This window comes from Mollisia scopiformis (assembly GCF_001500285.1).
Source record: "Mollisia scopiformis unplaced genomic scaffold LY89scaffold_10, whole genome shotgun sequence".
Taxonomy (NCBI): domain Eukaryota; kingdom Fungi; phylum Ascomycota; class Leotiomycetes; order Helotiales; family Mollisiaceae; genus Mollisia; species Mollisia scopiformis.
The window spans coordinates 530,641-548,693 of NW_017263590.1; the positions used below are offsets into that span (position 1 = coordinate 530,641).

An 18,053-nucleotide genomic window follows, 5' to 3' on the forward strand; every position below is an offset into this window, starting at 1 on the left:
TGAATCACGCTGCTATCGACGGTCTCTCTCCCCAGGAATATCCTTCTACCCTTTCCATCTCGCCCGTCAACTTCTTCTCTCTACCTGCGTGCCTTGCCATATCATCTCCGTGCCTCTCCACATGTTGGGTTTGTCCAAGCGTGTCTAATTTCCACTCCAAAACCATCATAAGGACAACGCAACACGTCTATTTTGTGAAGAACCGAGACCAGTTTTCACCGCAGAATTAGTGTTAGGGGCGCAACAGTCGTTTAGAGGGTTGCCAATTCGTAAAGAGTATCGTGCTTTTGGGTGTCCGAAAAAAACATGAGAAGACCAGGCGCCGAGAAAGCATTCCGTGAAACTGTATTTGTGTAATGTGTAGGGAAAAGCGTCGAGGTGCTATTCGTATGCCGAGCCAAAATGCAGGAAAGAGCGGGACTTGAAATGCATTTGCTATGTCCAATTACAAGTAGGAAAATGCGATGATCCGTGACCGTTTCTCTATTCAATAGTTCATCGAGGCCTATCGAAAAGTGGCGATCCTAAAAGATCTATGCAACGGGTGCGACTGGTGCCACGACAGTAGCAACACCAAGATCGGCGACATCACCAGAGAGGTCACCATTGGTAGCTTTCTGGGGACAGTCGCGAGAGATATGGCCAGCCTCACCGCATTGGTAGCAAGTCTTGCCAGCAGTATTCAAAGGACCACCAGATGGAGCAGTGCAGTCGCCTATAAAGAAGTTAGATTCAATTTGTCAAAGTCAAACCGTCAGTGTCAGGCCGTCGAAATGAAGCCGTCAATGTCACGCCGTCTGAAATCACGCCGTCGAAAGCAGACCATCAAAATGAGGCCGACAAAACGAGGCCTTCAGGGTCAGGCCGTCGAAATGAGGCCGTCAAAAGCAGACCATCAGAACGAGGCCGTCAAAGTCAGGCCGTCGATATCAGGCCGTCAAAACGAGACCGTCACAGTCAGGCCGTCCAAATCAGACCGTCAACAAGGAGATACACGTACGGGAAATATGACCGAGCTTGCCACAGGCATAACACTTCATAGCTTGGGCTTGACCTATTACACGCGTCAGTACAAATTCGACAGATCTGAGAATCGCAACATACAATCTCTTGCAAAGTGGTTTGGTCCTCCGCACTTGTAGCAAGTTGCAGGGCGAGGTCCACCAGCAAATCCTCCACGAGGGGCAAATCCACCTCCATATCCACCTCGAGGGGCACCAACACCACGTCCAGCACCTGGCATTGGTCCAGCTCCAGCAGGGCTTGGGCAAGAACGCTATTATCTGTCAACTTCTGCCCTCATTATATGATATTCATCCACCTACAGCCAAGTGGCCGGGTTGACCACAGTTGTAGCATCGTCCGCTAGTTCCGGCTCCACTAAGACGAAGAGTTGGGCAGTCGGCTTGAACATGGCCTAAACCTTGACAATGGTAACACTGCTTGGCCTCGGTAGTTCGTGGCAGAGGGCATCCATTCGATTCGTGTCCTATCCTTATGTCAGAGTGTGCTGTGGTATGTTGTACCAAGTTGAGGCTTACCGGGCTGCTTGCCTGTGAAAAAAAAAAGTTAGCTCATTGTCTTCTTTTGAAGGCGAGATCGGAGTCGCAAGTTGTGACTTACAGTTATAGCACAAGCGCTCAGCAGAGGAGCATACTTCGGCATAATGACCAACGTTGCCACATTTGTAGCAGGCACGGCGAGAGAGTGAAGACATGGCTACTAATCGATGTGTCTGTTGGGTACCATCGTCAGCACAACATGTAATGAATGCGCCATCTTCCGTCGCCCATTCCCGGATGATCTTCTTGCATCGGTGAGGAGGCTCATCTGCTTGTTCGGAGTCAAGCCACTCCTCGACAGTTGTGGCTGGCATGTTGAATAGGTTCGATGGCGAACTGGAGTTGATTTTGTTGACCTGGGTTACCAAGATTGCTTTGCATGACCAGCATCCGTCAGGCTGCAGGATGCATGGATCTTGTACTACTTGAGTATGCGATCCAAGTTGCAATCGCTTTGAGGATGACGGTCGCAATGTGGTGTTTGTCGTACGAGGTTGTTCTTAGATCGAGAAAGCAGATGTGCCACCCTCTTCCAGAGGCCAGACGAATTCACCGATTCAGACCGCGCGGGACCGATTGAATGTTTGGGGACTTGTAACTTACAGTAGTCTTTTCCTGCTTAATATCTTGTCCTTCTGACTATCCTTCTCTCGACAACTCAACTGCGCTTCCTTCTACCTTCTTCCCTCCTTGTACAACGTTCCGGTATCGTCTTCCAAGATTTCAGTTTGGTGTTTGTAAGGAGGCACGAAGGCAAGCCGCAACAACCCAAGAAAAGTCTGAGAAATCTGGAGCGTTACCGGAAGTAGACTAGCGGCTCCAGAAGTGGCACTGCTCAGCTTGACTTAGTAAGGCAAGAACGATCGAAAAAAGGCTCTTGCGCTTTAGAGACCGAGCTTACCCCTGAACCAAGGTTCGAGCGCAGCCGGAATATGCAATAGGAGGGGAATAGCTGTACAGGATCAACAAAGAAGGACGAAGGTCTTGCGAATCCAGTGGCAAATCGAGGGGATATCAATCAAAATTCCCACGAAACGGACGAGAAAGAAAGATTGTTGTCGTCCGGACTATGTATGGACTTTTAATGAAACCTTCACACCCGAAATGCTTCCTTTTTCCCGGACTTGCTTTTCCTGCTGATGATGCTACTGCTGCCACTTCTTCTGCACGATAGATAATAGGTAACCTATGTGCTGTTCGGAAGCCCCTCCACAAGGTCCAGCCATGCTTCTTGCATGCTGTGTCGCTGTTCGACCTATCTCATCTACCGCCCGCTGAAGATTTTCTAGCCAGCCGAGGCTTGCGCTGCATTGTTACACACGGAGCAGAATACTATCTGATAGCCCACGTGTCTCTGGGCGCCATTCAGGGTCCTGGAGGCTGGAGTATTGCACTCTAATATATATCTGATTGAGACATCTGAGTCTAACATTCGAAGTAAAATCCGAGTCAGACATTGGTGTCCGGCAGCGGACCGTGGAAATCAATTACTTGGCTAGACTTTTGTCTTGGTTCCCTCTTCTCAACATGAAGGGATCATAAGGGACTAGGCACACTCGTGTGTGATTGGATGGAAGCTTGCTTATTGTCTGCCCAACATACGAACCTCCTCAGGAGCTCGAAATCAATCTGATGCCTAGATAAACCATCTTACTTATTCCACGCCACTTTCCTGTTGCTAAGGAATCAAATCTCACTTAGAGCACATTTCTCACATAAAAAGAAAAAGGGTCAATTCAAGCCACTTATATTCATGACCTTTCGCTAGTGCTAATGATACATAGAACCCAGATGCAATGAGTCTTTCATTCATGCTCAGTCCCACATTAAAACTCCAATATGTGTTGCGCTGCAAGCGGGTAGTCATGTCCAGTTACGTCGCTCAAACTCCTAACTCCTATGATGAATATCGAGATCCTGGAACTCGCTAATGACTGCTCGTAGAGACTAAAATCATGATAGTTATACAATGACACTATGGCCTTGCGGCCAGGCACGTCCTCTTTCCGATGGGTGAGGCGGTAGTGGGACATCTGTGGTTGGAGCAATAGATCTTGGAGCAGCTTCCACAACATAATCCACCCCGTCGTCCGATAGATATGACGGAGGCCTGTTGGCAGTCATGGGGCGCCCTTCTGGTCCTTCTGGCTCCGAGTTGATGCGTTCCAATGCAGCTCCTTCATTGCGTTGCCAGAAGATACGATTTGGATCAACCCTCTGTTTTATGTTAGAATACGATCACTTGCAATTGATCAGAGATACATACCACTGATTCTCGCCACAGACCGTAAGCTGGAGGAGGCAGCTTGGTAGCGTCACTCTCGATGCCAGCAGCTTCCTCATCACGAGCCAATGCAACCCGAATCGGTGTTGATGGGTTTGCATAACCTCCAGGACCAACCATGGCAGGTAGACCCCGCGTGACTTGGTCTGTGTCGTCCGGTGGTTTGATGATCATCATACATAGTCGAATTAAAGCATGGCAAAAGAAGATAGTCGTAATTAGGATGATGAGAATAAGTAGAACATGGAATTCTTGGCTTTCGTTTCGATTCGATAGAGCCAAGGCGAGGTATATTGTCAAGACGAGCGTCAGGAACTATGTGAAATCAGCAACTTGACTCAATGTCAATGGTTCTAGTATATATATTTACCAAACCAGAAATGAAGCAGCTCAGTAGCTTGGCTCGAATCTTTTTGTTCTTGATCTTCGGTAGGCACTTTCGTTTTGTCCTGGTAGACTTCCGCCTTCTCCTTCGTCTGCCGGTATCCGCCAATTCGGCCAGATGAAGCTCTGCCGGGTCAACACCAACAAATCTTCGAGGAGAATTTCGTCGAGTTTCCGTTTGCGCTACAGGAGCAGGAGGTTGTGGAGCCTCTTGCCGTAAAGAGCTGACTGAAGCAGGCCTATCACCTAGTGGGGTATATGGGTGTCGTATCGAACGTGGAGAGCTTAAAGGGGAGTTGCTTCTCTGCGAGCTGATCGTATTCGTCCTCGAGAGGTATGGAATATGCAATCGGGTCGAAGGTAGATTTCCCAACCCCAGAGCTAGTCGGGGAGTTTTGGGGCTCTCTGGTGTAGAGCTTCTTGGCAGCGTCCCGACTCTTGACCGTCCAGAGAATAGCTGATGTACACTTAATCGAACATTTTCCAGTCTCGATGGCGGCTCTCGTGAGGTTTGGGACGAACTCCTCCGTGTATTCGGGCTCGAGGAAGGAGGCATGGCGCTTGCAAGAGCGTTGTGTATGGAGGAAAGCCCAATTGTCCAATTCTTAAGCTTGTAGGATCGCAAATTATACCCTTCGAGGGAACGGTCCTTGTTATGTTATCGACCTCCTACACGTCCACCAACTGTCTCGACAACGCGTGAGGTCACGACCGTGTTATGTTGACGTTCAGATGCATGAGTAGTACCTAGTCGAATTGAGGTGGTCGTGGTCGAGGTCGGTCAGGGAGATAGAATAGAATGTAAGTCAAAGGAGACGGACAATCTAGAGGCCAGTAGCTCTTGATCTCGTCCAGGGTCAATGTGTTTATCGAATAGTCAGTAGTGAGTGGTTGGGTACCAGCAGACTTAGTAGTCAACGGCCAAGTGAAAGGAACATCCAAGAACCAAGAGAGTGGCAAGCCTGCTCACGGAGCTTTGGACTGTAAAACACGAAACACCAAACAGAGGCAAAAAGAGGTAGAAGTGAAGGAACAAGAAGTCACTTACTCGCCCGAGGGACGAGGATCGAAGATACAGCACAGCAAAGGAGTGGAAGTTTGTTGGATACGAACGACTTACGAAAGGAAGCACCGACCTGTGTGTCGCAGTGGAGGCGAGTCTGCGACGGGAAGGACCCCCTTGAGTTGAACTGGCGTTGAATACACCAATGAGCAGGATGGATGTGACGGTTAAGACAGATCTGGAGGGATGCGAGTTTCAAAGTTTGGGAAGCCACAGGAAACAATCACCAGGAGTCGGTTCAGGACCGTCCACACTTTGGCTGTTGGCCCAATCATCCAGCGGCAAAACGTTCGTCACGGATCCCGAGGGCGTAATCAGGGGCCACGCCACGGACCTTATCTCTATTGTAGCAATTGGAACAGACATTCACAGACGCACAGCAGCGCTGGAAATTGCGTTGCAGGAAGGATTTGGGGCGATGGTACGCTGCATCTGTATCTGCAATGGCTTCACATGCGGTGGTCATTTGGTGGTGTTCCTGCATCGAACCTGGTAATACATTTCATTCTGGCCGGTACCGATGGATACCAAGCATGCTCTGCCAAATGGAATTATGTCCTGTCGATCATGTTTAATCTATCATTACTGCTTCCCGGGAGCCCGAGACTGCACATCAATTGGTGCAAAACATTGCATGAATCTCCTCTGTTTTGCAATGATGATTTGCGCACTCCAGAAGATCCGCAGATATCAAACCAAGGAGTCAAGGAGTTGCGCACGGCTCCCAACTCCAGAAATGTCAGACCGCATCTCATCGGTCCAATGTTTTTCCAGAAGAACCCTTTTAACTCCTGTTCCATCTGCGCTTTTCGTAGTGTGGGGTATATATCATGCCCTCGTAAGAACCGCCGCAATCATACTCACTTCAACTCACCGAGAAGAAGTCGTCGATCCGAGCTTCCAGAGAGAACTACAATAGTCAGCATGTCTGATTGCAAAGTGTTTCAGCCGCGAGTACTTACTAATAGGGTCGGAGGATGGTGACAATTCTACTGTGTTGACGGTTCCACGATGTCCTGGCAGCTTGTAGAGAAGCTTGCTCGTCTCGCTATTCCAGACTGTTGCGGTGCCATCAGCAGAACCAGCAGCGATTCTCTTCCCATCAGAGCTCCAACTAGCCGTGATTAGATTCTTCTCCATACCAGCAGAAGCTCCATCAAACGTTCGAATGTGTCGTTCTGTTGGGGCAAAAGGTCGAATGTCCCAAGTTCGTACAGTGGAGTCCATAGAGTTTGACAGAAGCGTCTGAGAGTCTGGAGATATCCGAAGTGAAGAAACGGTATCCGTGTGGCCAAGCATCGAGTAAACGACAGCTTTTCTCCTCATATCCCAGACCTTGATATCATTGTCAATTCCTCCAGAATAAAGCTCGTTACCTGCTTCGGCCAGGGCCACTGCTGTCACTGGAAACTCCGTCTCGATAAAATCGACCGCATTCTTCGTCCGAGGATCCCAGATTCCGATATAACCATCATCTGAACCACTGATCAAAAGCTCCTCTCCTCTCTTGCTGATATCCATGCTGTTGATCACCTCTTCGTGTCCAACGTGCCGTCGTATCCTCATTCCAGTCTCCAGATCCCAACTTGCTAGATGCATATCTGCAGATGCTGAGAACAAGACTCGCGAGTCGCGCGACCAGTGCAGATCCAGAACTGCTCCTTTGTGACCAACCAGCGTGCCATAGTTTTCACAATTGCCAAATGTTCTCCATAGCACTAAATAACGTTAGCAGTCTGTTCGCATATATAAGTAGAACGCAGTAACCCACTGATTGATCGATCCATAGATCCTGAAGCAATATAATTGCCATTGGGGTCAAACTTTGCACAAAAGACCTCCCCAGAATGTCCAGTCAACTCCATAACAGGAGCTTGCAAGCCTGTAGTTCGCGGCACCTAAACAACGCGCATTAGCAACTGAAATCCCAACAAAGCTCAGCAAATAGATCTTGAAACTCCTATAGACATTACATACCGCTTGTATGAGCGCGCCATTTGCTCCAGACCCGTTGACAACAGCTACAGCTTTGCTATCTTTTCCAAGATTCGGTCTCTTCGATACGACCATTTGGGAAAACCCAAAGTCCTCTCCTGCTGGACGCTTTTCGGCAGACATCATGACAGCTGATCAAGGGAATGTAATGATTTTTGGTCGTAAAGAGCGTTGTCGTGATTCTGGTTTTCAAGTCACAAGATTGAATGGTTGCTCGATAATTTTTGGGATATTTCGCGCTAACGACAGGCACAGCCTTTCAGACCCTCCGAGCTTCGAGGAACTCCACATTCGAAGTTGTCCCGCTATGCCCTGGACAACAAACCACATAACAAGGTAAATCGCTTTCTCGGAGCTAGAAGGCTGATATTCAAATATGGCGACCAAAGCTGCCAGGATAGGAGAGGAGTAAGTTTATTTCCTTCAATCAATGGAGAGCGGATGCTAATGTAAGGCTAGAGTATGGAAGTGAGTACCTGCATAGCAACCTAGCACACACGCTCGAGGTATTGACCAGACTTTCCCAGAAGTCGAGTCGACAAAGTCAACGCCGAATTGGTGACGCTCACCTACGGCACCATCGTCGCGCAACTATGCAAAGACTTCGACAGCGATTACGTGGAGGTCAATAAGCAGCTGGACAAGATGGGTTACAACATCGGTCTACGGTTAATCGAGGATTATCTGGCGAAGTCGAATACGATGCGACGGTGCTCGAATTTTAGAGAGACGGCGGAGATGATTGCGAAGGTTTGTGGGGTTCCGTGATGAGAGAAGTAGTGCGTGTGTTGACTGGAGTAGGTGGGATTCAAGATATTCCTTAACATTACGCCGACGATTACGAACTGGACAACGGATAGCAAGCAATTCTCCTTGATCTTTGACGAGAATCCTTTAGCCGACTTTGTCGAGTTACCAGATGACGGGCGAGCGCAGGATGAGCTGTGGTACTCGAATATTTTCTGCGGGGTCTTGAGAGGTGCGTTGGAGATGGTGCAGATGCAAGTCGAGGCACATTTCATCACGGACGTTCTGAGGGGGAATGACTCAACGGAGATGAGGATATCTTTGATTAGGTACATTGATGATGAGATGCCGGCAGATGATGAATAGGTGTGTATAGACTGGAGTTTTTGGCGTTTAGATGGATGGGCGAGGATATCAAAGGCGAAGATAGGAATGGCTCTTGCATCGACATTGATACTGAATGCGGTATGTGTGGTATCGTGAATTATGTGGCTTTGGTAGGTCTGTTTCTTTCTGACCCAAGTCGTGTTTTATTTGTTATGAAACCTTCGGTTGGCATCGCTCTGCGTTTCCCAAGGCGAGTTCTCTCTTTCTTCAGCCTTATTATATATCTATATATGTGGAGCAGCAGCCATCGATTTCCTTTTTTGCTTAGAGTTATCCAGACTTGGGAGTGCAGCACTGTACTCATGGATTTCAGATATTTAGATTTCTTCTTGGCCTTCAGTTGAAAAGTCAATTCTCACCTACTTCCTTCACTCATTTCTATCATTCACTTCAGATATATACACATAATTCATTTGCATATTATCTCTTTTTTTTCTTCGCTTACGCGTTTACTGTCATTTCAAGTTGGTATCCCCTCGTTTTGTTCATGAAATGACCATGGAAGTTTCTCCTAATCTTAGTAACTCGGGCCAGAACTATGTACAACTTGATTGTGAGCTGGCTGCAAACCGAGCAACGCATAAGGAGTTCGATTTTAAGGCGAAACTATTAAATTGTTTGGAATTTGGTGTACCGAGTCGTGCTTATTACAAGTGAGGTTCGCTGCCTGGACATCGTTCTCTCAACACTAAAGAATCTGAAGACGCCGGACTATGTCAAATCCGCAAGTTGCAATACCGGAGGCATACATTGTATTGAAGTATTCCAAAAACAATGTCTATTATAGGCTACTATAAGCTACGGACATCTTGGACTTCTGTTACTTTGCCCGATAGCTCTGAACAAATCCCGGAGTTTTCTGCAACAATTTGAATCTCTCTGCAATTTGCACCAGCAGCTGGACTTATGCACGACGACGGTAATCGGCGACCAGCAATAAACATTCCACCTCATGGATAAATACCATTTTTCCATTTCGTCCAGCCGCATCGGCATCCCGGTTCGTCAGCCTTCCCAACCTCCTGAATTCGGATCCGGCGCACGTGATCCGCCACGACATGTACAATATTGGATTCGGTATAACACGGAATAAGACTTCGGAGAGAGAAATGGCGAGATGATATGTTATCTATAGTTTATACAGAGTCCATCTCTCGGCCTCTTATCGAAAGACAACCCCGATGGCTCGGTCTGACCACAAGTCACACTTGGAACCTGAGCGAGCGCTGCTCTAATAGCCGGTAGAAAGCCTAGAGAGACTGCACATCTTGGACTTTTGAGTTCTGGACTGTCTGGGATACCGCAAACTCAATTCGCAGTGGGAAGAGACTTGAGAGCAAGAGTATAGGATCTGCGTACTGCCCAAGTGTTATTTCCTACCTACGGGAGAATTGTTGTGGTGGAAGAAGAAGAATAGTCGGTTCATACCTCACCAAAACCATTTCACGTGGTGTCGATGCTGCTCAGATGCCCAGGTGATTTAAAAGCAGCAGAAGTGTCTAGCTACAACAAGCTAGGCAGGCCTGATTCTACTACGAAGGGGATATCTGCACTCTTCCATATTTTCATTCTATATCCCTCCTTCACCTCTCTTCACAGTTTGTGCTCGAGACTCATTTCATCAAACATCTTCTTTTGCTCCGGATCGTGGTTCGTGGTTCTCCCAATTCGCAGCCTTTCCCATGCACGCTGGGCTGGCGCCATCTCAGCTACCCAAACCCAAGAACGTGCTGAGAAATACGCCCACCAGCACGATATCAGTTCCAATCTTCCCGTAACAGAATCTCTCTTCTCCCCATCCACATCCACCGAACCCCACGACCGCCCATTGAGTCGATATTCTCGCAGGGCGAATTTCTTCCTTCTGGGCACCCGGATGCCAGAAACGCCCTTCCATCCTTTGCCTCTCGACGCTCTCGCTTGCCTCCCATCACGCGCCTATCGCATTCCCTTTTTCTTCGCAAAAAGGGTGTGAGACGGAAGTTACACGTCGGCCCACGGTCTCCGATTACCAATTTGCTCCCTTTGCGCTACTGCCACCGGCCAGCTCGTCGAGCAGTTGGCACGGAGGATATACTTACCTCTGCAGAAGACCCTGTTGCAAGAAAGATCTCCCGTTGCGACACCCTCGGCTCTAACCGCTCCGCGTCAGAGGTGCGGTGGCTGACGGAGTGTTTTTCCACATTCGCAGTCTGCAAGGCACAGGGACGACGAGCGAAAACTTTCGCGATCCAGATCCGCGACGATGAACAACGTAAACATGGGTGGCATGAATGCCATGGGCGGTCCCGTTGGGGGTGGGATACCCATGGGTATGAATAATGGCGCTGCTGGAGTCCGACCACCGATGATTGGGAACGACAACCAACGCATGCAGCTCAACACTTATATCTACGAGTACTTCTTACGGAATGAGATGTACGACTGTGCCAGGTCGCTGCTCAACAGTGAAGGGATCAGTCTAAACCTCATCAAGGACAGTCCAGGACGTCGCCGCGAAAACGGGGCTGGTGATGAAGGTGGAGACGGCGAATCCAAAGATGATGCTGATTCCAAACGACCTTCTGATCTCCCCGAGCCTTCCGTGCCAAAGGACTGTCCTGAAAGCTGTTTCTTATATGAGTGGTGGTGTCTATTTTGGGATATGTTCAATGCGCAACGTGGAAAAGGAGAAGGCCGCAACGTCCTTCAATATGTCCACCACACACAGGTAACCCCTCTGCGAACCTTGTCATTGATTCCAAAGTACTAACATGAGCATAGTCCCAGTCGAGGATGAGGCAAGAACAGCAACAACAAATGCTTAGAGGTATACAGCGTGGCAATATGATGCCTGGACAATATGAGCAGATGATGATGGGCCAAGGACGACAGACGAATGGCTTGCCTATAAATCCCAACGAGCTACGTCAAAAAGCTATTCAGAACAATAGAAACACGTAAGTTCTCTGCTATTGAGATACAATCATATGTTTCTAACCTTTTTACTTTAGGACCCCGCAGCAACAATTGATGATGGCGCAGCAGCAGCAAAAGCAGCAAGCCATGCAACGCGATCCTTCCGATGGTAACAATCAGCAACGACCTCAATCTCCTGGTTCAGCAGAAAATGCCCCGTCCCCTTCGAAACGACCTCGTCTTGATGGAACACCTTCTTTCAACCCTCAACAAATACCAAATGGGAGAGGACAAGTTGCAGGAATGCCGCAACAGGTGGGAGATACTGGCCCCAGCAATGCTCTTCAAGCTGCTCATATGCAGCTTACAAATGGCATCGAACAAAACAATCTGACAGCTCAGCAGTTCCAGAACCTCCCGGGCGGACCGAACGCAAGCGCCCAACAAGCAAGATTAGCAGGCTATCAAGCCAACATGGTTCAGCAACAAGCTCAACAAGCTGGTGCAATGGGCGCTGTTAAACCCATGCCGAATCAAGGCGGACCTCAGAACCAAGGTTCACCCATGATGACGCAGGGTCAAGATGGCGGAGCGATCGCCAACTACTACAACCCGGGTGAAATGGGACCAAATGGAATCCGGGGTGCGCCAGGTGGTCAGCCAGGCGGCTCTGGAGGCAATCACGCTCTTCAAGATTACCAGATGCAATTGATGCTCTTGGAGCAGCAAAATAAAAAGAGGCTCATGATGGCACGTCAAGAGCAAGACAATATGATGCCACGTCCTGACGGTCAAGGCGGTCCTGGAGCTCCAGGAGCTAACGGACAAGCCTTCCAGGGTAGCTCACCTCAAGGCGGGCCTCGCAATTCTCCCAACCCTGGTGACCAGATGAAGAGAGGCACACCACACATGAACAATGCTGGTATGCCATCGCCGCTTCCCGAAGGACAGTCTCGAGGTTCTCCAAGCAATGGTATGAACTTCAATTTGCCCGGTGGCCCAATGGATCCAACCATGAATCCTCAATACTTCAACAAGATGAATGGCATGGATCCAAACATGGTTGCTGGTATGGGCCCTAACGGCATGCGTCCTCCAAGCTCTCATCCGGGTGGTGCCTTCAACCAAATGACACCTCAGCAAATGATGGCCCGTCAGCAGCAACAAGCACAGCAACAAGCTGTTCAGAACCAGTGGCAAACTGGTCCTAATGGACAAATGATTCCACAACCTGGTGCTCAAGGACCGCCACAACAAAATATGGGCACTCCACAACAACGCAACATGCCACCACCATCAGTCCCAGCTGGTGGTGCAGCTGCTAATGGTCGTGCAACCTCGTCCCCCCAGCAGAACGCTGCTCCTCCGACCCCCTCGCAAGTGAACAAAGCAAATCCCAAGAAGAAGGCTGCAACAGAATCAAAGGATTCAAAAGCAAAGGTATATATCTGCGTTAAATGGATTTTTTGTAGAAATGTTGACATTGATGACAGCGGGCTGCAAAGAAGGGATCAAATGCAAACCTCAACGCTGGTGCTACGCCATCCGCCGATGCCGATGCCGCCGCAGCGGCCACGCCTACACCTGCGACACCGATCACCCCCCAACATCCGAGCAGCTTCAAAGGCCAAAATGGCGCCGCCCAGCCTGCAACGAACGCCCAACCTCCCGCTCCTAGCGCAAATACTACAGTCTTGCAGCAAGACCCTGTCAGCTTCATGGACACTAACGCTGTAAGTCTTCTTGTTTCTATCTGTTTAATCTTGCTCACAATCTGTAGTTCGATGCTTTTGGAGGTAATGTTAGTATGGATTTTGCAAATCTTGGCAATGGCAACTCGGACGTCCTGCAGGACTTCGATTTCGATTCGTTCTTGCACCAAGACGAGGGCGTCGGAGATGGTAGTTTCAATTTCGACGGCTTCCAAGGTCTAGACGGAGGCGAGATCGGTGCCGATTGATCGTCGAGGCATGTCAAGAGTCAACAATTTCCCGGCGTTTTCGAGCATACCTTCCGGCGTTAAGCGGATCATACCATCTCGGTCCCGGCGTGTTCCATGTCCATGCGAAAAGAGTCCCGGTTCAATGATTAGAGAGAAGAGAGAGCAAAGTTCCAGGTGCCTGAAAATTTCATATTTCTACATATACATTCGTCGTTTCCGTGCGATAGGATATGGGACGGTCATGCTTCTTTTGTTTTATGTTTATGCTTGGACGTACCTATAGTACCTGCTGTATTCCCGCTGCCTTGCAGTGCGCAAGGCACATGGCGGGAGGTGGAATCTGGCGTTGGGGCTGAATCTCAACCATTCTTATCTGTTTATTACTGTTGCGAGTTTAGGTCGAGCCTGGAAAAGGTGGAATCCTGTGTATTTATCATTGTGGTGCAGCGGGGCTAGGGGACGAAGATTTGATTGAAATGGAACACGAATTCATGTTCATGTAAGGTCCCTAGGACAATCGGAGAGTGTATGATCGAGAGAAGTCGAATCACTCTGTGGATGGGTTTGCTCCCCTGCTATGCAACTTACCCTAGCCTGCTTACACATTGGCTAGATTTGGTGCTGATGGAGCCTATGCTAACCTTGAGAGCCCGAACGGCCGCCCGCGCCGCTATTTATTTCATGCATGTCTATTTATCATCCACAATTTCTTTCTTTCTTCCTTTCTTCTCTTTTCATATTTCAGTTTGTCTAGTCTCGGCAACTTTATTGATCTGCGATCTCGGCCCACACCACCGTCGCGCATCGAGTTACAATCCCGAGCCCCCAACCCCGAAGCAAGCTTTGACATTCTACCCCTTTCTTAAACGAGATCTACCCCTTTTTCTCTCGCTACACATTCACATTCTTCAAACCAAGTTTTCAATCTCCCACTCTCCGTCGATCATCCGAACGCATCAACCACATCTACAAATCTCCAGCCACACTTCAAACCAACAGTTCCAATTACAAACATTGAACTCGCCCAAGATCCCAGGACATTGAAAATGGCACCCATCGCACCCCGCGACCTCGACGCGCCCTGGCACTCAGACACCCTCCTCCAACTCCGCACCTCCAAAATGAAAACCATGCTCAACCTCACCGTCAAGACGGGCATCTATAAAGAACCGCGCACCGAGCGCCTCTTCTGCTCCTCCACCGGCCTCGACGGCGACGAGCACGACCTCACCTTCCACGGCGGCGTCGACAAAGCCGTGCACCAATACTACCCAGGCCACTATGCCAACTGGCGGGCCGAGTTCCCGGACGCGGAGAGGAGAGAGGCGTTTACCCTCGGAGGGTTTGGCGAGAATTTGGTGAGTGAAAAGATGAATGAGAGGAATGTTTGTATTGGGGATAAGGTGCGGGTGGGTGGGGTGTTGTTGCAGGTTTGTTTGCCGAGGCAGCCGTGCTTTAAGTTGAATCATCGGTTTGGGGTGAAGGGGTTTGCGGCGCAGACGTGGAGGAAGAGTCGGACGGGGTGGTACTATCGGGTTCTGGAGGAGGGGTGGAGTGAGTTGCATGTTTCTTTGCTTTTTTCTTCTCGCTAGTTGTCTCGAGGTCTTCCTCGAGGTCAATTCGAATACTCGAGAGATTTTGGCACTAATTTGCCCTATAGTGGGTGTTGGAGACTCGATCGTGTTAGTTGAGAGGCTGCACCCCAAGTGGACGATTGAAAGGATACAGGAATTTTTCCATAGGGATGACGGAAATCTTGAGATGTTGAGAGAGGTGAGTACCTTGGTTCCGTCCCAGACCGCTCCTTTTTCCTCTTTGGATGGTTCAAGTTGATGAAATACAGCTAGCACAAATCCCCGAATTCGGTGATGAAATGAAAGGAGGCCTCAAACAAAAAATTGACAAATGCGAAGCTGCCCTCCTAGCAAAAGACAAGAAAAAGGACCCCGAGAAATGGGAGGAATTTACTCTCATCGAGAAGAAACCCCAAACACCACACATAACATCCTTCACCTTCTCCAAACCCGGCACAGGCGAAGAACTTGATCCGGGCTTCTTCGCTCGTCTCAAACTGCCCAACGGGCTCATTCGTCCATACTCCATCGTTTCTGGAGACACGTGCAAATTCCAGCTAGGCATCAAACGCGAGGCTGACAGTCGCGGAGGATCGAAGTATCTGCACGAGGAATTGAACGAGGGAGATAAGATTCTGGTGGGGAATATGACGGAGAGTGTGCCGATCAAGGGACAGGCTTCGAATCATATCTTTATTGCGGGCGGGATTGGGGTTACGGCGTTCTTGATGCATGCGGATGTTTATGGGCAGATTAGTTTTAATTATACGCTGCATTACGCGGATAGTGGGGAGGAGGAGATCCCGTTTAAAGAGGAGATTGGGAAATTGGGAGACGATGGAAGGGTGAGGATTTATGATAAGGGGAAGAGGGAGAGGATGGATATTGGGAGGATTTTGAGGGAGAGGAGCTGGAATTCGTATGTCTATGTGTGTGGACCGCAGAGGATGATTGATGAGACGGTGAGGCAGGCGAAGATGTTGGGGATCGGGCAGGATGAGATTCATTATGAGGCGTTTCAGATGGATACGACGGGCGATCCGTTCTCGGTGGAGGTGAAGAAGACGGGGATGAGGTTGCAGGTTGAGGAGGAGAAGACGTTGTTGCAGAAGTTGAGGGAGGCGGGGTTGGAGGTTGATTCTAGTTGTGAGACGGGGAATTGTGGGACTTGTCGGGTGGAGGTTTGTGAGGGGAAGGTGGAGCATAGGGGGAGTGGGTTGGCTGAGGAGGATAAGGGGGTTGCGATGTTGAGTTGTGTTTCTAGAGGGGTGGGACATTTGGTTATTGATTGGTAGTCTGCGTTAAAAGGATAGATTACAGACACTCATTCGGGTGCTGGAAGAAGTACACATAGAGACTCAGCCCTTTCCAGGAATTCACCGATGTTTGATATACTCCTAAACCTCAACAATGATTGCCACGACCTTAAGTCTTCAAGTCAGGACTTCCCACTATGTTGAACGTAAATTCCAAATAGGGCCTCTTGCTGTCCCACTAGACTTCCACACTTACGATAAGTAAATGCATCAACTCAACTACCAGACAATTAGCCCTTTGCAAGTGTAGATTTCGGCTATATGATTTGGAGGTTGCATGTACTGTACATACAAGCCGAGCACTGTAGTCGAAGAGAGTGCAGCGCAGTTCTGATACATTTCTGCTTCCATTTCCCATCCACCATGGCTGTGGTTGAAATGCTCTTGGGTATAAGTAGTCGCCAGCGGCAAGCTGAGGAGTAGACTAGGCATTTGCCAAAATTCTTGGTGCTAGGGGTATGTCACTCCCCGGCCTGCCCTGGATGAGCCTCTCTTTGCATCGACAAGCGCAGGAGGTAGTAGAGGCGTCCAGCTAAGGGTCTTATTGGAGGCGGTCCTGATAGGGGTCAGGGAATCGTTTCCCTAGTGCTTTTGCTTATACTCCTGCTTAAGCTTCTTAGACAGACTATCTGGGGAGAGTGTCGTAATTCGAAATTACCGTTCAGTGCTCGGTGGTAACATAAGCCTCCGTTTCTAGACAATCACTATCTGACATTATCTGATCTCCACGCCTAGAAACTGATTCTGGAAACTCCTCAATCTCTGCCACCACTCTCCAAATCTACATCAATTCCGTGAATCAACTCGACCATCCAGACGTCAACAGTCATGTCCTTTCTCACCCAAGGCGGCTCGTCTCCTTCCTCAATGTCATCAATGTGGTTTAAGGCAAACAATATATGATCCCTGACCCCCCATGTCTCGTCATACGTCTCAGCGGCTGGTGATGCACTTCCTATTTCCACTAGTGCTTTCATTTCAACGACAAATCGAGTCATGCGCCGATTATACTTGTCGACTGGGTCGATGCGAGAATTGCGAATGCGTTTTGTGGCGTAGAAGATAGCTGCGATTATTATGGAAGCGCAAAGAATTATTGCGGTCGATAGGAGGAAGGATGTTATTGTGAGGAGACGGTTTGGGCATGTGCATGTGCTCTGATCTGGTGTGGAGATCATGGTTGGAGTGAATGAGTTTGTCGGGTGGAATTTTATTCGATTCCTCGATTCGAGTTGAAGTGCAGTTGAACAAGGTGATGATATCGCAGGGAAATTTTCTTGAAGTATAAATAGTGCTAGGGTTGTGATCTGGACTGGCCGCCTAAGATCTACTATCATAGTTTTATGGAACCATTTCAATTCAGGCTACGTGACGCACAAAGCTTGATCAAACAAATCCGGAGTAATTCTAAGTTATGTGAGTAGTGATGTGCAAAGACTTCGTGCGCCAAACGTACGAAGACAGGTCTTCGCTTAGCAAAAGGGGTTAGAAGAAAGCCCATTTCACTTTTTGACTTGCGATATGTAGACATGAGTTGACATAACGCTAAATTTCACAGCAATATGATGATTTGAGAGCTTTCATACCCTTGGTGGTTTAATTCCTACTAGGCCTAAAGCTCCGCCCTATTCAGCCTGAAAGTCAAAGTGAGGGTACTTCTTGACCTTGTCCCTGCAGCACCGAATCATATACTTGAGATTTACTCTTTCAAAGGGCTACTTGTCCCTCAGGCTTTGAGACATTTACACCTCCATATGAGCAGAATGGAGGTTACGCTGTATAATACTAAGACGGACATAATCCCCTGACATGTCAGGAAACCATAGTTTTGAGATATTCAACAATCAAGTCCTGGGCTTACCAGGGACTCTTGGACCGTGAGTGTTTATTGTTTATTTCCA

General features: G+C 48.8%; 9 protein-coding genes across 9 annotated transcripts; 6 read left to right on the top strand and 3 right to left on the bottom strand.

Moving 5' to 3' along the window:
* The first annotated feature begins 316 nt into the window (after positions 1-316).
* Positions 317-2,476, top strand: LY89DRAFT_36067 (uncharacterized protein). Its single transcript, XM_018206994.1, has 2 exons — positions 317-451; positions 2,168-2,476. Exons 1-2 carry the CDS (start codon positions 403-405, stop codon positions 2,374-2,376), a joined length of 258 nt encoding a protein of 85 aa, XP_018072403.1. The 5' UTR covers positions 317-402; the 3' UTR covers positions 2,377-2,476.
* An 821-nt stretch (positions 2,477-3,297) lies between these two features.
* On the bottom strand, positions 3,298-5,112 carry LY89DRAFT_36150 (uncharacterized protein). Its single transcript, XM_018206997.1, has 3 exons — positions 4,217-5,112; positions 3,829-4,161; positions 3,298-3,779 (listed from the first exon to the last, which is right to left on the bottom strand). Exons 1-3 carry the CDS (start codon positions 4,784-4,786, stop codon positions 3,525-3,527), a joined length of 1,158 nt encoding a protein of 385 aa, XP_018072404.1. The 5' UTR covers positions 4,787-5,112; the 3' UTR covers positions 3,298-3,524.
* Positions 5,113-5,781: 669 nt separating this feature from the next.
* Positions 5,782-7,489, bottom strand: LY89DRAFT_683993 (WD40 repeat-like protein; the record flags this gene model as incomplete). The annotated part of the gene is made up of 4 exons (XM_018214793.1): positions 7,271-7,489; positions 7,065-7,191; positions 6,256-7,011; positions 5,782-6,203 (listed from the first exon to the last, which is right to left on the bottom strand). Coding segments are annotated over exons 1-4 (1,072 nt in total), but the record flags the coding sequence as incomplete, so codon positions are not given.
* Positions 7,490-7,575: 86 nt separating this feature from the next.
* On the top strand, positions 7,576-8,513 carry LY89DRAFT_683994 (BET3 family protein). Its single transcript, XM_018214794.1, has 4 exons — positions 7,576-7,696; positions 7,748-7,756; positions 7,816-8,038; positions 8,090-8,513. The coding sequence occupies exons 1-4, from the start codon at positions 7,665-7,667 to the stop codon at positions 8,399-8,401; spliced, it is 576 nt and encodes a 191-aa protein (XP_018072406.1). The 5' UTR covers positions 7,576-7,664; the 3' UTR covers positions 8,402-8,513.
* Positions 8,514-9,648: 1,135 nt separating this feature from the next.
* On the top strand, positions 9,649-10,532 carry LY89DRAFT_36186 (uncharacterized protein). Its single transcript, XM_018207001.1, has one exon. The coding sequence runs from the start codon at positions 9,879-9,881 to the stop codon at positions 10,395-10,397; it is 519 nt and encodes a 172-aa protein (XP_018072407.1). The 5' UTR covers positions 9,649-9,878; the 3' UTR covers positions 10,398-10,532.
* On the top strand, positions 10,533-13,535 carry LY89DRAFT_36187 (uncharacterized protein). The gene is made up of 5 exons (XM_018207002.1): positions 10,533-11,132; positions 11,186-11,361; positions 11,416-12,760; positions 12,814-13,053; positions 13,101-13,535. The coding sequence occupies exons 1-5, from the start codon at positions 10,668-10,670 to the stop codon at positions 13,278-13,280; spliced, it is 2,406 nt and encodes an 801-aa protein (XP_018072408.1). The 5' UTR covers positions 10,533-10,667; the 3' UTR covers positions 13,281-13,535.
* On the top strand, positions 13,174-13,667 carry LY89DRAFT_36290 (uncharacterized protein). Its single transcript, XM_018207008.1, has one exon. The coding sequence runs from the start codon at positions 13,291-13,293 to the stop codon at positions 13,543-13,545; it is 255 nt and encodes an 84-aa protein (XP_018072409.1). The 5' UTR covers positions 13,174-13,290; the 3' UTR covers positions 13,546-13,667.
* A 692-nt stretch (positions 13,668-14,359) lies between these two features.
* LY89DRAFT_560005 (PK beta-barrel-protein domain-containing protein-like protein) lies at positions 14,360-16,125 on the top strand (the record flags this gene model as incomplete). Its single annotated transcript, XM_018208445.1, has 3 exons — positions 14,360-14,816; positions 14,923-15,039; positions 15,110-16,125. Coding segments are annotated over 3 exons (1,590 nt in total), but the record flags the coding sequence as incomplete, so codon positions are not given.
* A 782-nt stretch (positions 16,126-16,907) lies between these two features.
* On the bottom strand, positions 16,908-17,330 carry LY89DRAFT_668249 (uncharacterized protein; the record flags this gene model as incomplete). Its single annotated transcript, XM_018213032.1, has 1 exon — positions 16,908-17,330. One exon carries the CDS (start codon positions 17,328-17,330, stop codon positions 16,908-16,910), a length of 423 nt encoding a protein of 140 aa, XP_018072411.1.
* Between the last annotated feature and the right edge of the window lie 723 nt (positions 17,331-18,053).

Excerpts from the sequence above, each read along its gene's own strand:
- LY89DRAFT_36067 (XM_018206994.1), top strand. The coding sequence starts at position 403 with ATGCAGGAAAGAGCGGGACTTGAAATGCATTTGCTATGTCCAATTACA. Across the intron at positions 452-2,167 it reads TTTGCTATGTCCAATTACAA|TAGTCTTTTCCTGCTTAATA; the intron begins GTAGGAAAATGC and ends TGTAACTTACAG.
- LY89DRAFT_36150 (XM_018206997.1), bottom strand. The coding sequence starts at position 4,786 with ATGCCTCCTTCCTCGAGCCCGAATACACGGAGGAGTTCGTCCCAAACC. Across the intron at positions 4,162-4,216 it reads GCTGCTTCATTTCTGGTTTG|TTCCTGACGCTCGTCTTGAC; the intron begins GTAAATATATAT and ends GATTTCACATAG. Across the intron at positions 3,780-3,828 it reads GTCTGTGGCGAGAATCAGTG|AGGGTTGATCCAAATCGTAT; the intron begins GTATGTATCTCT and ends AACATAAAACAG.
- LY89DRAFT_683994 (XM_018214794.1), top strand. The coding sequence starts at position 7,665 with ATGGCGACCAAAGCTGCCAGGATAGGAGAGGA. Across the intron at positions 8,039-8,089 it reads CGGCGGAGATGATTGCGAAG|GTGGGATTCAAGATATTCCT; the intron begins GTTTGTGGGGTT and ends TGACTGGAGTAG.
- LY89DRAFT_36186 (XM_018207001.1), top strand. The coding sequence starts at position 9,879 with ATGCTGCTCAGATGCCCAGGTGATTTAAAAGCAGCAGAAGTGTCTAGC.
- LY89DRAFT_36187 (XM_018207002.1), top strand. The coding sequence starts at position 10,668 with ATGAACAACGTAAACATGGGTGGCATGAATGCCATGGGCGGTCCCGTT. Across the intron at positions 11,133-11,185 it reads AATATGTCCACCACACACAG|TCCCAGTCGAGGATGAGGCA; the intron begins GTAACCCCTCTG and ends ACATGAGCATAG. Across the intron at positions 12,761-12,813 it reads CAAAGGATTCAAAAGCAAAG|CGGGCTGCAAAGAAGGGATC; the intron begins GTATATATCTGC and ends CATTGATGACAG.
- LY89DRAFT_36290 (XM_018207008.1), top strand. The coding sequence starts at position 13,291 with ATGTCAAGAGTCAACAATTTCCCGGCGTTTTCGAGCATACCTTCCGGC.